The 17,559-nt window shown below is 34.2% G+C and overlaps 1 protein-coding gene across 3 annotated transcripts in view; it reads right to left on the bottom strand.

Moving 5' to 3' along the window:
* Positions 1-1,792: 1,792 nt before the first annotated feature.
* Positions 1,793-17,559, bottom strand: part of LOC149080115 (Na(+)/H(+) exchanger protein 2-like) — a 45,793-nt gene continuing 30,026 nt past the window's right edge. For 2 of the 3 annotated variants that reach the window (XM_089239122.1, XM_089239123.1), the window contains exons 7-12: positions 16,915-16,988; positions 15,775-15,990; positions 14,111-14,258; positions 13,387-13,504; positions 10,169-10,312; positions 1,793-2,581 (exon numbers count right to left, since the gene is read on the bottom strand). In XM_089239122.1, the coding sequence (XP_089095248.1) occupies positions 2,115-2,581; positions 10,169-10,312; positions 13,387-13,504; positions 14,111-14,258; positions 15,775-15,990; positions 16,915-16,988 (1,167 nt within the window). In that variant the 3' untranslated portion in view covers positions 1,793-2,114. Of the gene's footprint in view, positions 2,582-10,168; positions 10,313-13,312; positions 13,505-14,110; positions 14,259-15,774; positions 15,991-16,914; positions 16,989-17,559 lie in introns of those variants that run through there. The other variant, XM_089239124.1, reaches the window with a different exon arrangement.

Here is a 17,559-nt window from a genome sequence, read left to right as displayed (position 1 = left end):
CCGCAAGAATTCTTTAGTGAGGGGCGAAATCCGTGTCTTTGAAACGGCATAGGAAGAAAGAACGAGTGTGGCACCTGTGTATTATGTCTTTGTGAATACCTTGTGTGTGCTTGTCTACAAAAATGTAAGTGCGGCCCTCCCTCCACAAATATAACATGATATTGGATATGAACTCCCCGCATAATTGTTTCGTCGGTATATATGCATTATTACCCGCATGTCTATTGTTTATCATGGGACGCTGATGAGATTGAGTGGACATTTCGTTAACCTTTTCTGTTAGAGAATTGATCAATTCACCTTGCTGTTTTGACTGATGCAACATCGTTGCCATCAAATCTTCTAGCCCGAGCCCGGTCGTAGCAGATGATGCGTTAGTATCACCTACGGCATTAACATTAGCTCTGCTCGAGAAAACTAATTCATTTCCCTCAATCAGAGATGCTATGTGGATTGCTGCATCTAAGTTTGGGGGTTTTTGATTCATTACTTGTTTCTGAAAAATTGGGTGCAATCCAGCCAAGAACTGAGACAACTGAGTCCTGTCAGCAAGTCCCTGCGCTGCTGCATCTGTGAACTGCGTATTCTGCCAGAGACCATAAGCTGCTTTCTTAATTTGTGCAGCGTAATCTTTCACAGACTCGTCCATCCTCTGCTGGCATGAAGTAAAAAGTCTAAGCTTGTATAATATGGGAAATTATTTTTCATAATACGCTAAGAACCCTTTTTTGAATGTTTCATAGTTCGACTCTGTTCGTAATTCGGGACTATTGGCAAAATTTTCAGCAGCTTTGCCACGTAATTTCGTTTTAAAAACTAGAAGTATTTTAGGCGTCTTTCCATCCGGTTGTTTTTGCTACTTCTTCCAATTGGGATATGAAATACGACGTCGAAGACGACTCAGGATCAGAATTAACCCCTTCTTGGTCGGCGACGAAGAGAAAAATTGTAAAAAAAAGTATTTCTGAATATTCTGCTAAGAGACGGCGTAACTATTGTCTTACTATTTTTAGGTTGTAAAACCATTTTCCAGAACTTTTGTACGTATTTTTATTAATTATTTTTTTAATGTTTTCATGCTATATCTCAGAAAAAATCAGTATATCACTGAATAAGGAAAAAGAAGACCAAAAGTTAGCCAGAAATTCAGAGAAAAGAGAAATTTTGCAAATGGCATGTCTGAATCAATCTCCGAATTATCCAAAATATTGAGGAAAAATATCGAATTAAACAGCAGTTATCGACCTTGAGTTTCCTATTCATCAAGTTGAATAGGAAACTCAAGGGGAATTCCTAAAATTTGAATTATCCAAAAATTAGAATTAACCTAGTTCGAATTAGCCAAGTTTGCCTGACTTTGACATTTGGTACTTGGGGATTGATGAGTACTCTGAAGGCGTCAGTTGCCAGATATCAACCTCATTACTGACTTATAGGTAGGACTCTATTACTAACCGCGCATATTTCTTTTACTGTCTTACAAAATCATATCCAAGAGTTGAAGGGTTTGCTGAAAAAAGGATGAAGCTCCACGTGTTGAGTCATTTGAGTTGAACATCCTGTCACATTAAAAAAAGTTCTTTTGATTGGTGTCAGAAGAATGTAGGTTCAAACTTCAGTTTCAGATTTACTCAACAATCAAGTTGGATGTCTTGTGCGCCTGGATCAAAAATGAGGCAGGTCTGGGAGCTGCTTCGTTTTTTTGAAAGATGCATACGTCCCACACCACGCCATTGAAAGCTGCAAAGTATGAAGATGTGATAGAACTGGCTAGCAATTACAATCACATAAATTCAAAAACCATATTTTTGTCTTTATTTTCAACACTAAAAGCAATACTGATGAAGAATAGAAATATTTTGTTCATGTCATCTCTTCGAAGACATTTACTGTACATATAAAGACATATATAATATACATTTTCCGGATATTTTGGATTACAGTTTCATTTTTGTGGCAGTTATCCCTTCGCTAGTTAGCTGTCGGTAACGACAAATTACTTTCTAAGAGTTTATATTGTTCTTTTGAACAAAAATGTATATGATTTTTACATTTGAATCGTGATAAATATACACTGTTATCTCTCGAACACTTTTTTCTTCAGAAATAATGTTTCATTTATAACCGAATGTATCCGTGTCTTCATTCAGGCTCGGATCTGGACCTTCGATGCTTAAAATGTCGGGTGAACCTGTACTGCGATGATTTTCTGAATATGTAGCTGAAACTGCTCTTGTTGAACTTCTCTGCTCTGATTGTTGGCGCTTTTTAGATTTTTTGTCGGGACTACCTTTGTCCCCCCTCAGTTCACCGGGGATAGTTTGATCAGGCTGCGTCAATTTGGGATTACTGCAATCCCTTTCATCCAATTCTACGACAGTATCAACTGAAGACATTTCACTTGATTTAAGTCTTGGATCTGAGAAGACTCTGGAACGTTCCGCGGGAGGTGACACGAATGCGGAATGTGGTTTTTCTCGAGATATTTGAGGAGAATCTTCTCTCTGTCCAACTCGTCCTCTATTTCCATAATTTCTTTTCCAAGGCAGGGTCATTTCAGTGATTGTGCGAGGAGCGTGTGCTGTGATTTACAAAAAAAACCAAAATATAAATTAGCTTACGTATAATAACATATCACGTCCGAAAAACAAATAAAACACTTTTCGTAAAAGCTACTCGTACATAGCCCTAAAAATAATGAGCTATTACCATAGTAACAAATTCCACAAAAAACATCCTTTCAATTGTAAAAAAAACTTAGGCAGTCTCGGACACTGCCGCGGTTATTTTCGTGAAAACGTCGATCGTTTGTAGCAGGGACGGTCAACTGCTAGCCCGTAATTTTGTGCTGTCCCCGACAATTAATACTGTGCATTAAATTAAAAGTGTGTGATTATTATTTGAACTATTTGTTCCAACAGCAGACTTCCTGACCAAAAAACTACTTACGTTCATTATTTCTGGTAACAAAAATAATTTACTATGTTCTCATCATACTAGTTTTTCAGCACACATATTGTTCATAAAGTTTGTTATGAACATTTTTTCCCGCCACCTCATCAGGCAAGTTGTCTGTTGTGGCTTCTGTAGCTGAATGCATATTTGGTGTTCTGCTCACTGAGACAGCACACTGTTCTACGCATTCGTGCCCGATTTTTCTTATTGGTTATACTTTGCACTCATACATCGCAACATTTTGAAAAATCTGGAAGTGTTCACACTTTTTTAAATTTTATAGCTTTGTATCTTCTTAAATGTTTAAGATACAAATTAAAACTTTCAAATGAAATATAGCACACATATACTCCTCTTTAAAACAACACTTGATTCATTGGGATTGGATTCGTAGTTTCTGAGATATGATCCCGTTTATATATGCCCGTGTCGAATCCGAAAACTCGATAATCGTTGGCTCACTTAGCGCGTGCCTAGTTCCTGACGTCAGGCTGCCACAAATATCGAAATGGTACTATTATTGCACACATTTTCATTTTTCCTCTTTAAAATGAGACCAAGATGGCATCGCTATGTCCATTTTTAATGGAGTTATTGAAATTTGTAATTACTTCGAGTACTGTCGCTCATTTGAATGCGATTGCCTCCCACACCCGAAATCGATTTTAAAGACGTTTTCACGTCAAAAATTAATTTTTGGAAATATAGCATAAGGAGATAAATTTATTGTTTTGAAAAATTGTGATCTGAATTGTAATCTGAATTTATATATAATAAAACAGAAACTTATTCTTTGCATTTCAGATTATGTTTTCCTGATATACGATTAATAATGAATTCTGGAATACGATAATAAATACGTTGCATTGTGTGAAACAATCAAAAAATATCTCAATTTCTCATGGTCTGATGGAATATGAAATATCTCAATATCTGACAGAAGGATTTTTGTGAAATCCCGACAGGTAACAATGAATGTGTTTATTTTATGTCTACATTGTATTATATTGCTTGATATTATGTCATCTACTGTATTTTTATACCTTTCTGCCTTATTGTATGTATGTCTTCGAAATGGAAAAAAGACAAGAAATCATCACGATGTTTAACAAAGAATACAAACCAATCTTTAGGTACTATCTATAGGTATTTTATAAAATTTAATATAAAGATTCTTGTAATAAGTTAACTAAACTGCTGGCAGTTAACTATAAAAATCCGTAAATAGTTAAAATCAGAACAAAATTGCTATGAATCAAATAAAGCTCCAGCTAACAGAAGTCTCAAAATGAAGGTATTGTACTCAACACTAATCGTATCTAAAAACATAAATGTTGTTTCTAAACACTCTTTCAACGAACGTATAAAAATAACTATTTTTATGAACCTTGCTTAGAATACTAAATAGTCACGAGTATTTAAGGGGTTCTCCTTCCTTGTAACATGGTGAAAAACTATGCTCTATACGCTAATTATTAAAAAATACTATTAACCGTTGATTTATTTCAAATTTGGTACACATACCATTTGGTACACACCGTTTCAGCGGGGCAACATTCGTGTTTATGGTTAAACTTAGATAGCGGAGTAAGGGATCTAACCAGCTGATAAAAAAGTGAAAATTTGCACATTCATGTTTCTGAGATGAGGGAAACGAAAAATATCTCTAATACTTAATTACCTTGTAAATTAAAAAAAAAGCATCATTAACACCTTGCGCGCATGATAAAATTATCATGACATTAATGAAATTACAAAAAATTGATTCAAAGTAAATTAAACCATAGAGAGAAACGATGTCGCTCTCTACTATTCAGACAAAGTTAAAAAAAAACTGGATATCAAGCGGAGATAGAAGTTCGAAAAGAAAATTCATACGCTTCTCGTACGTTTTCTTCCCTTATAACATATATATGTACGTGCACTAAATGGGGACTGCGTATGGACAGCCTCCATCTCAGCTTGGTGTCCAGTCTTTCGTACTTTGTAAAGGAAACTCTTAAATTCATAAAATGATGTGAAAAAGATTTGAGACCGATTCATAAAAATATTTGGATTACAAAAAAATCTTTAAATTTTTTTCGTTTTAAAATCTAAAATATAATTTTAAATAGGATTGAGTCAATAAAATCTCAATCTTTTTCATCATTTTTATGAACTGGACAGTTTTTTCTACTTCGAATTAATTTCTATTCAATTAAATCGATGTCAGGCTTATATTTTATCATGCGCGTAAGGTGTTAGTAATACATTTTTTTAAACTTTTGCAAAAAATTAAAGTATCAGAGACATGTAAAATTTTGCACCAGCACAAGATAGCATTTACAAATAAATATATGTATACTCAATTTGAAATAAATCAATGGTTAAATAATATTTTAAATGAGATACTTCTACTATAATATAGTTTTTCACTATGTTAAAATGTAGGAGACCCCTTAATATGTTATATTTTTCTCTCATCGATAAAAGCTGGCAGACATTACCATGTATGACCGATCCAGATGGGTTTTAAATGCTGGAGTTTTTCATGAATATACTTTCGAGAAGTTAACAATTAAGAAATTTTGAGTATTTAAATTCACTTTTCTTCGATATGATATGTTTTGAAACCTCGCTACCACGATATTCGATATAACGCTATCCTATACAAGGATATTTTTGTCAAATCTTGTTTGGAATTGCCTATAGCCTAATGTTCCGTCCTCTGGATATAACGATATCCTTTACTAAGATAAATCCTTCTATAGCAATATTTTTAAGAGATTTTCCAAGCGCTACAACGATATTTTTTATAATTCGCTCAAAATCGTCTTGAATTCAATGTTAATTTTACCGGTTGTTTTTCGTTCTTACGATGGCGTCTAATAAAATCGGTATTTTGCAGCACCTGATCATCTAAAAGTGTTGACAAAGTTGTTGATATTGCTACTTTCTGTGTAAGACATAAAAGTGCAATGCGATAAATAGCTTTACGGGGGCAATGTAATGACTAACTGAATTTTATTAAGCATCTAATCAATTACAATTTTTCGCAATGGATAAATACCTAAAACTCATTTTCTGGTGGTACTAACAACGCTGATTCAGAAAAGATATCAACAAAAAGAAAAATTTTGGTAGCACATTATGATAATATTGGCTCTGGATATAACGCGATAATCCCTCTACAACGATATGTTTTCTTAGTCCTCAGAGTATTGTTGTATCGAGGTTTCACTGTAATAATTATGTTACAAATGCATCAATGTCACTGCATTAGTTCTGCGAAGGTGAAGCTTCGTAACACGTCATTCCGAATTTCCTGTGAAGAGATTGCCAACGATTTCGGTAAATACAAATTATCTATACATGATAAAAGTATCGGAAGAGAGTAAACCCGGCTAGAAATATATCTCCGGAATTGAAGATACAAAAACATTGACAGAGTTAGATAAGAAACTTTCCAACCCACGGGTTTATTTGGTGCGTGATCCTAATTTCAAGGGCAGCTTCTACTGCGTTACATGAAGAATTTCGATGAAATTGGACGTACTAATTCAGAAAATGTCAATAGCTCTCATTTTTCACTTAGCGTAGAAACCGTAAACTCGTTTCAGACATGTCTTCTTTAACGAAGTCATTGCCCAGAAAGTAGCGTGAACACGCGACCGTGTTTCCCACGACATGTGACAGACGGCACGCGACTATGAAAAGTCACGATAATAAAATATGCAATTACACACGTCAACTGTTTCTTTTTCTTTTTTAGAATACTATAGAATATGCAAATAAGTCAGGAATGGCTTGTTCTAGAAACGTCGAACAAGAATTTTTTTTTTCCAAGGTAAATGACCTTTAATCAATTTAGCAATTTTTTTATACATACTTTTACTAGAAAATGCCTTTACGCGTTGCCAAGAAATTAATTTTCAAGTCCATTTCTATTATGTTTTATTTTTTATCGCATTTTGTTGTTTTAAAAATAGCATGCCGTTTATATTTCTGGAAACATTTCAGATAGCTATCGTTATCTATTGTTAGTTGTTTAAGGGAATAGGAGACCTTCAAATCATGAAAATGACGAAATGTCTTTTATTACACAAAAAATACAGTAGCGAAATTTGCGTAAAATATTTTTCAACAAACCGCATTAAAATCTGTTCGTTGGTTATTTTTCCACTGCGATTTTTATAATTAAATAATCTTGGTTGTCTACGGGAAATAATGTTTTCATTTCTATTTTTCTCCGTGTTTGTTTTTCGCCACAAACTGATATTCAAAATGTCCCTTGCGAACCAAATTTCATTCAATTTACTCCAAATTTTACACACTTGTTTCTTATGACTTATTTGAGATCCATTATTTGCATCTATTTTTAAATCCATCAATACTCAGTGTTAAAAATATAATCAATTGTTAACCCTTTAAGCGGCTTTTAAAGTTTTCGTGATCCGCATTATAACTGCTACATTTGAAATTACGAAGCCTTCCCAAATTGTCACGTATTTCAAGGAGAATTTTTTTTCCGATTAAGAGGAAATAACTGCTTTCCCACCCCCCCCCCCCACACACACACACACACAAAAAGAAAATTTACTCCGCCCATCGCTTTTATTTAAGTGACTATGATACAAAAACACCTGCCATGTGTTGTGGCTTTCTAGGAAAAGAAACACTTTTTTAGGGAAAAAATCATTTTGTATCATTTATACAGAGCCGTATATATTTCTTTATTTTTCTCGCTCTTTCTTCTTATCTAACGTTGAACGAAAGCTGACTGCGCCCACTGCAGTTGATTGGTTGGTGGGGGGGATGGGAAACATGTTTTATTGTAAAAACCGCCTTATTGCGTTTTTAGAAGACGAAATATCTCGGGGTGACAGAAATCAGTTTGGCGAGATATCTTGGGATTGCTGCTGAAAAGGCAAAAAACATAGTAAAAAATTCTCATTTGGTATTTTAGTCTATTTATTGTTCTCACATACCGTTCGACACATCTTAAAATGCATGCTTATAAATGATTGTGTGTGTCTTTGGAAGCATGATAGCAAATATGAATGTATTTCATCATAATAGGAGACGCAGGGTACAAATATAGATCATTTCAGTTTTGCAGTTGTTTTTCAATAAACTATTCATTAAACATGAAAATTTTCCAAATAATTTGATTCGATTCTTCTTAACGTATTTAGTGTGTGTGTGTGTGTGTTTACGCTACTTGAAAAAACACATTAGCTAAAAACATTTAAGAAATACGATCTACATTTTGAACGTCATTTGAACGTCATACCCTATCAAAAAAAAAGAGAATAAAAGTGAAATAATTGTGGAAATAAAGTGTGCGACAAAAAAAATCTAAATTTTTATATGTTCCCCTTGTCCTGTATCTTCCAATTAGAAAGTTGTTGCCCTGTATCTCCTGAGCTCGAAAGAAAAAATTCCATGTTTCCAAGTGGAATATTTGCTAAGATATTTTAATCGAAAATCAAAGTTGAAAAATTCAAAAAGTTGGATTTCAGGGAAGAATATCATAAACTGTAACAGACAACGCTTCTTTTCCTCATTTATGCTATCCTTTCCTAACTTTTCTCCGATTTTTAATTCAAAAAAATATCTCAGCGAATATTGCACTTAGATACTTGAATATTTTTCGTTGGCCTCAGGAGAGCCTCAACAACTTTCTATTTGGAAGTTAAAGGACGAGACCGTATAAAAATTTAGATTTGTTATTTTGTTACACACTGTATTTCCACTCTCAAAACTGGAACAGAGTAATTTTTGAACGGCTTTTGAGCAATTTTTAAATTGAAACTATACCTCTACGACGGATGGTTGATGAGATAAAGGCAGCATAAGCACTTACAGGACACCGTGTCCATAGCTATAATTATCATAATACGTTATGAAAACGTTGATTGTTCGAAAAAGATTGTAGTAAATATATATATTACCAATTCAAATAAGCATCGTTGAAAAAACGGTCTAATTCGGAACTACTAAAAATACAGGAATGTCCCATTATACGGGACAAAAGTAGTCCGTCGAATTGTTTCAGACATTTTACTAGTTCTTGGATTCCGAAAATTTGAGAAACGCTGGTGTAAGTCAATAAATATTAAAAATGAGACAAAGGGATCTTTTTATTCCGTGGTCAGTATAAGTGGCGCTTTCCGCTGTTGCAATATAAATATAGCAACTTGAATGCTTAGGTAACTGTGATAATTTCAACAATGAAGATGCACTTGCAATACGAAAATCCTTTTCAGAAAATTGACTTACACTCATTGGCTTCTGGACCTCCAAATAATGAAATTGATGGATGACATCAAGCACAAAATGCAAACGCTTGAATAATTCAGAATTATAGGACAAGGGAGAAATATACTTACAACTAAAGTCGTTATATACAGTTAAATCTCGATATAATCATACTCTGCGCGAACAAAGAAAAAATATCGTGGAAATTATCGTTATATGGAGAAGAGGTAGTTTAGCATTAGAACTATAGGCGATTCCAAACAAGACTTGAAAAAATGTCGTTGTACCAATCATGCCATAGAGTTGTTTTTATTGATAGATTTAAAAAATAATTTTCAAAATTCCACACTGGTGACGCTGTATTTCGAAAACCTCGATATAACACAAAAATGAGACATAAATAGTGTAGGTGGTGCAATAAATCAATCAGCAATTCCCTAGCCCCGACCCCGATGGATTGAACCAGATGGACCTCCCCGCCTCCTGTTATGGCCACCTCGATCATCAGATATTTAACCCCCCCCCCCACTTCATTTCTTCTTATGAGGATGTGTCACACCAAGAAACTTAATGCTCCAGACTCTTCCGCAATCCATGTTAGTGGATAAACATGGGTTGAAATTGAGTATAATTTTGATGTAGTCAGAGCTGCAAAGGGTGTTCATACTGAAATGTGGTTTTAAAAAATGCAAATCGTAAAAGACATTATGTACTGTTTGTGCCTCTTTTTATGTGTGTTATTGCGAGTTTTAATGATATAGCACCATCTGTGAGTGGAAAATTTTGAACAATTTTTTTTTTATTTATCTAAAAAAAAACTCTACGCTATGAAAAGCATTTTTGTGCAAACCGCATTTTTGTTATGTCGATTGGTTGATTTTTTGATCAATTTTAAAAATGCGTCATGGAATTTTCGGCCACTCCTTTTTTTCCCTATTTTTACGCAAATGTTATTATTCTACATAGAACAAACCTGGCCTGATTTGATCTCCAGAACTATCAGATTCTCTCGCTGAAAATGTTATCGCTCCCTCGTCTTCTTTATTAAACGCGATGCTTGGTAAGTGAGAATTGCTTCGATGGTTCCTGTTTGATCGTGCTTTGGGTACACTTAAACCTACACAAAAAATAGAAATTACATTTAACAAGAGGCAAAAGCACAGTCATCGTTACAGTGAATTTTTCTGTGGTTGGGAAGTATAATACACAATAAATATCAATAATTTTATCTATAATATGGGGGGGGGGGGTCACCAGGCTTGAAAAAAAACTTTCCATCCTTCCATTTTATCGAGCATTTTTCTGTGTCATCAGATAAACAACTTGAAATTGACTCGCGTTAGAGAATTCTAGTTTGGTTAAAGAAGAAAACGGTTGATATCAGGTGGGAAAATTTGATATCCGATATAATTAATTGATTCTTCACCATTCATACTTTGAGTTGTTTTTACCTCATTACCTACTAGTGAAATTTACTTAGAGATATCCTTGAAAACTACTTTACAGACTCGAAATTCACGCACCTGAGAAAATCTTACAGAAAAATAAGTCATTAAAAAATCATTTATAAAAATATAATCCCGGTGCATCGCTTTTTGCGTCACAAATTCTTGCGTAAAGAAAATGAATAAAATCATCATACTAATAATGTTAACCTTGAAATGGTTACACGCAGACATTTTTTTTTAATTCTTACATTCGAGCATACAATTCCTATCTTTTAGATTCAGGATGAAGGACACTTTACCGTCCACAATTAATTTTATGTAAATTAACTACATGCTCAAAATACTCTCACAGATTTTTTTACAGAATCTTCTGATTTTTTTTTAGATCAAACATTCAGTTCTTATTATCAATCCTAAACACTTTTGTCGATCTTTGTCTAGACAATTGGTTACCTCGATGTTAAAATCCCATCATACGCAGAGTGTCCTATAAGTCCTATTTCTGCCTTCGTGTCATCAACCGTTCGTCGCAGAGGTATGATTCTAATTTAAGAAATCCTCAAAATGTGTTAAGGAATCACATTTTATCAGTTTCAAGGGCGATAATACTGCATGTCATAAAATAAAAAAGTAAATTCTTATAGGGTCTCCATGGCCTCTAACATCAAATTAAAAAGTTGTTGCCCTGTCTCTTCTCAAGCAAACCAAAAAAATTTCCAAGTGCAATATTCGCTGAGATATTTAAGTTAAAATATCGGAGAAAAGTTAGGAAAAGCCTAAATGAGGGGGAAAAAGCATTGTCTGTTAGTTTATGTTGCTCTTTCTTAACTTTTTTTCCGCTTTCAGAATTCAAATATATCAGCGAATGCAGCAGCACTTGGGAATGCGATATTTTTTTTTTTTTTTGCCTTCGGGAGAGACAGGTCAACAACTTTCTACTTGGGTTTTTAAGCACAGGCTGTCCGTATAAAAAGTTAACATTTTTGTTTTAATAACTATACAACCCCTTGCAACATGAATGATGTATCTGAGTTCTACACGTTAACTGGATAATTTTTCCAACTGGAAGCATGCCTCTAGGATCAACGGTTTGCCTGTAAAATGCGTCAAGTGGGAATTAAGTAATCACTCTGTATAAATAGATTTAAATACAGACCAAAAAGATGAATTTATAACTCCTTACTACTTATTTATTATAACTCCTATACTTATGTATCACCTAGTACTGAACTGTGAATTTTTTCAATAGCACCAAAAAGAATGTGTGAAATGTTTGATCTATATGAAATTTTTTCATGGTAAAATTATTTGTGTTCATATTTTAAATGAAGTTGTCTAAAAGTTGTATTAATTTGGCATGTATCAAACTTGAAATTACTTGTTCCTGTGATTAATATTTTATTTTTCAGGGTTCCAGTTAGCGCCAAGAGTGAGAAAATTTTGTCCAGAGAGCTGTTTATTGATAATTACTATTGATAGTAATTTTGTTGTAGTTGGAATAATTTTATTTTTCACCGGCGTGCAAGGAGCAGTCGGAGTACTGACTCCAATGGTATTTTTCTTATACATGCTGCCGCCAATAGTATTAGATGCAGGATACTTTATGCCAAACAGACTATTTTTCAATAACTTGTTGACAATTTTAGTGTATGCCGTGATAGGAACTATTTGGAACGCCATTACTATTGGTTTATCGTTATGGGCGATTGGATTAACTGGCTTGTACGGAAAAGAAATTCCACTGCTATACGCTCTCCTCTTCAGCTCTATAATATCTGCTGTAGATCCTGTAGCGGTGCTCGCTGTTTTTGAAGAAATACATGTCAATGAAATTCTTTACATAATCGTTTTTGGAGAATCGTTACTAAACGATGCTGTTACAGTGGTATGTTGTAATTTCTTTCTTGTAAATTCTTTTGCAATTAATTTTCACTGCGTTCGAAGTCAACAAAAAAAATTCCATGTTCCTACGGCAATATTCACTGAGATATTTAAATTGAAATACGAAAAGTTAGGGGAAATAGCCTAAATGAGGGTAAAAGGCATTGTCTGTTAGTTTATGCCATTGTTTCCGAACTTTTTTCCACTTTTTGAATTCAAATATTTCAGCGAAAATTGCACTTGGAAGCATGTAATTTTTTGTCGGCCTCAGGAGAGACAGGGCAACATCTTTCTAATTGAAAGTTAGAGGACAGAAGGACCGTATAAAAATTTTGATTTTTTTTTTTTTATGACACATTGTATTTTCACTCTGGGCACTGGTGAAGCGATTCCTGAGCACATTTTGAAAATTTCTTAAATTAAAACCTCTAAAATGAACAATTGATGAGATAAAGGTCGAATGCGGACTTACAGGACACCCTGTAAATTTCATAACTATTCCGGCAAGGACGTTAGTTTTTTTTTAGTTTTCTCTGATATTGCTCAACAAAACACTTTGCAAGCATTGGAATAAATATTACGGCATTAAATTAGGAGTTTTCGCTCTTCATTTTGAATATCGAAGGGTGGGGCCACCCAGGGCTGATGATTTAGTGACGCTTTTTGTCTCATTAGTATTGCAGACACATTCTAGCTTCGTCTTATGCCATGTAGCCATGCTTTGAATGTATAATTTAAAAAAATTAACTAGATTTAAAATTAAAAATGATTAAAATTGAGAAACTAACATTTTTGTAATAATTACTGCAAATCAAGAGAGTGTCGAAACAATTGTCGATAATTTTTAGGAATTGAAATATACTTTTCGAAGCGTGTATCCGAGTTCTAGATCTTCCATGTTCACTCAAAGCGGGGCCATCACGAGTTGGTGATCGTTTACTATTCGGCTCATTGATCTCCGAACGACTGTATCGCCGAACCTGTGATTAAAGAAAATGAAATCAGCCGTATTTTTCGCAATAAATTCCAAAATTGTAGGGTAATAATGTTAATCTTTTAATTCAGTGGCTCTCAAACTATAATGGCCCGTGGCTCCCTTGCCCTAGTCGTGGGTCATCCGCGGCTCCTAAGAATACTTCAGCAGATATTTGCATCCACAAAAGAACCACTTTAAAGCACTGGGAACAGGAACATATCAATATCATCAGTACACCGCGAAGCCCTTGGCAAAAGTTGTCGATGCCCCCCCCCAGGAGCCGTGCCGCACACTTTAAGAACCACTGCTTTAATGAATTACGTAGTTGATAAGCTATAAATAGTAGTCAATGAATTTATCAATTATTCGACTCATTTTGTATCAGAAACAAATTTCAATCCGTTTTTTTGTGTTCCAGTCAGTAGAAACTAGTGTTTTAAATTAGAAACACGGTAAAGAAGATGATAAATTACATGACGAAACATTAATAACGAAAACATTTTTAAACGGGAAAAAAATTTAAAATAAAAATTCATTCATCTAAGCGTCAATTCTGTTAAATATCGACACGCGAATTTGAACATCGGAGTTAGAATTTTGTAAACATTACCTTCTTTGCTGGTTTTGAGTCTTCGAGTATATGATGGATTTCGGCATCAGCAAGATCTTTGTGGCTTGGATTATAACTGAGTTCCCCTAGGTCCACATTTAGTAAATTGTTTTCCATCACAGACGGTTGAGTATCGTTTGGCCCAAGTCTGAACAAATACAAGATTGAGCAAAAAAATTTCAATAAAATGTTTGTGTTAGGCTGTCTTTATGAAATCGGGATATATATGAATTGTAAATTGGATTATAGATGTATGAATTTGATAACGTCTCCTTCACGCGATCATGATCAAATCCATTTCGTGATTATGATTGAATCCATTTTGATTCATCTTTGTGTATTTAAACCTGTTCGAGCTGACTAAGATGTCGGTCTGGTAGTTTTTCCATGTAAGAAATTATGTGAATCTCGTGATTTGGCTGTCCGAAATCATTTCATCATTTTGATCAATTTCGTCGCACCACTCATTTTGTGCTCACGAGGGATTTATTGCCGGTAATTATAATAATGCCGGATTTATATATTGACCACCAATTTGCCGCCAATTCCGAACAGCAGCATTCTTTTTTTATACTCATCGGGAGGTTGTTGATCTAACTCCCCGGTGTGGGACACCCTGTTGTCATTCCGTTTCTGTTGCACCCCACGTCAGGAAAGTTTCTGCCAAGGAAACCGGGTATTGAACTCGCGATACCTCTAAAAATATCCTTTGGTACGTTAGGCGAGTATCTTATCTACCTGAGCTACCGGCCCCTATCCAAAATCTCAAAGATGTCAGCAATTTAAAATATCCTCTAATGAAATAGCAATATTCGAACCATAAGGAAACGCAATGAATTAATTCATTCCGATGGAAACTGATGCATATAATCAAGAATACCAAGTTTAAATTTTCAAATCGTTTTAATGGAAACAAATATGCGGCAAATAAATTAATATTAACAGTGAAAATAAAATGAATCAAATATTCTATGATGAAAACGGTGATCATAAACGGTGTAAGAAGCTCGATTTGAAATTTGCTCATGTGCACCGTCGAAAGAAACTATGTTCAAAGATATTTATCATAGTAACGTTACTCGTTAAAATATCAGTTGCTCCATTAGCTTTTTACATGCGTATATACGTTTCTCTCTTCAATTCGTTAAACCACCTGCTATTCAACATCACATCGACTGAATGAATAATTTTTCGGTCGTAGAGACACTCGTTAAGACGTTGACGTCACTCTAGTGGCCAAGCTTTTTCAAACCCTGTAATGGACTATTTGCGTGAGAATGTAGCATATCGTTTTTAGATAAAAAGAAAATATACGGTCGAGGACGTTGACAGTAGCTTATATCAGTAAACACTTAAGTAAAGTAATACTCTTTGAATGTCAGTGTTACACAGCAACGTGTAGGTATATATGTATATTCATTTACATGAGAGTACGGTGGGTTCTTTTCAAAGTAAATCACACATCCTAGGAAATTCGTTTCTGAAAAAATAATTTTTGAACTCTGAGACTTCATTCTGATTATGAAAAATGAGGCCTAATGATCATTTGAATTTCACATGAACTTCCAAAAATACTCTATTTCAAGAAATATTTTAAAAAATTATTTCTACCCTGATGAAGCTAGAACCTAATTTATCGATAAAAACGTAGATAAAAATCATACCTGTTCAAATTAGCTTGAGAATATGATTTGAAGAAACCAGAAACTGAAGAATCGAAATTCATCGTTTGGCAATTACTTAGATCCACGTTGGATCTTGCTATACTCATGGCATCATTCAGATTGAGTTTCGAATACGTTTGAAGTAACTTCGGTTCTTGGATGCTGGAGTTGTTTGTTAAAATAGGCCGAATATACTTGTTATTATAATACCTAAACCTGCAAAAGAGATTTTTAGCTCTCATTAGGAAAAACTTGAAAATGGATTAATACGATTAGTTTTTTGACGTGAATACGTCTTTTAAATCGCCTGACGATACTGGGAGCATTATCAAAAAGTTGCGTGACTAAATTATTTAAACGCTCATAACTCAGGAAGTACCTAACGCAAGTCAAAAGCAATGGTATCGTCAGATGTACATTGCAAAGGTGCATTCAAAATGATATCACTCCGGTTTCAACATCTTTTCCCGTCTGAGCACCAGGCCCGCTGCCCTGATTTGTAACTAATTGCTTTTACGCTATATCTTAAAAAGTACGCAACGCAAGTCAAAAGCAATAGTATCGTCAGATGCATATTGCAAAGGTGCATTCAATGATTATTACTCCGGTTTCAATGTCTTCCCTTCTTGGCACTAGGGCCGCTGCCCTGATTCGTAACAAATTGTTCTCTGCTATATCTCGAGCAGTTCAAAACGGAAACAGGCGACGTTGGTATCGTTTGTTAGCTATTCCGAAGACAAAGCCGATGATAATGACATAATTTCATTATGTTACTACCTACCACGCGATTCAAGGAACAACAAACGTATTCACGTCAAAACTTGCGGCCGTGTGTACGACACAGCCTACCCCAATTTTCTCTTCAAATACTCTAATCGGTATTATTCTGAAGAAAATAAGAGTAACTAAATCGTTTTCCGATTTAAAATGATTTTACACAAACACAGTAGTTTAAAATAATTTCAACTATGAGTATGTAAAATTGAAAATGAATTAATAAGATTAGTTTTTCTGACGTGAAATTTTTAGTTCAAGTATTCCTACTTTTTCGGGGATTTCAGTAGATATTCGAATTGAATAAATTTAGAAATAATTAACAAATAAAAGAAATATGATGTATTTCAACTTATTTATACTCACTTGTCTCGAAGTTTGAAATTTCCAAACAAATGGTCTGAAACACATTCAATCCCTGCCATCATGTGATCGATCACCTGGGAAATGATATATTTCATTTGATGCCGTCAGTTGCATGAAAACTCAACTTTCAATAAATATTAGGGGAAACTTGTCCATCACAAAAATTAGTTTGATTCACAACGTAAAAATCAATAAAGAAAACTAGATTTTGTGAAAAGTTTATAAACATAACTTTTTCTTTTGGGGGAATTTTATTGTTGCTTCTTTTTATCAATCAAAACTATTACATAACTTTCGAAGGAGGAAAAATATTTCACCTTTTGCCATCAAATTCGTTTAAGAGCTATTTATTATTCATGATTCCAGATCTTTTTTATCATTAAAAGCTATCACGGCCGCAAAATCGTTAGACAACTGGAATAAATTAAGGTCAGCTCTGCTTACTCCTATCTGGTGATGTCCTTGAAGAATGCAAAGCATTATTCAACATCAACAAACATTCTTTTTATGTTTTTTTTCTGTCCAAGGCTTGATTTCGTGTTCAATTCCTACCGCTAGTACAGAAAAGTGCAGTGTCATCGTTTTCTTTTGTGATACCGGAGGACGATTCTAATAAATTTCCGTGTTCAAGTTCACGAGAATTAC

This window comes from Pholcus phalangioides, unplaced genomic scaffold (genome assembly GCF_987345545.1).
Source record: "Pholcus phalangioides strain wild (caught in Gottingen) unplaced genomic scaffold, Ppha-v1.0 ptg000011l_1, whole genome shotgun sequence".
In the NCBI taxonomy this organism is placed as follows: domain Eukaryota; kingdom Metazoa; phylum Arthropoda; class Arachnida; order Araneae; family Pholcidae; genus Pholcus; species Pholcus phalangioides.
The sequence above is the reverse complement of the archived record's forward strand: the minus strand, read 5'-3'. Positions and strand labels throughout refer to the sequence as shown.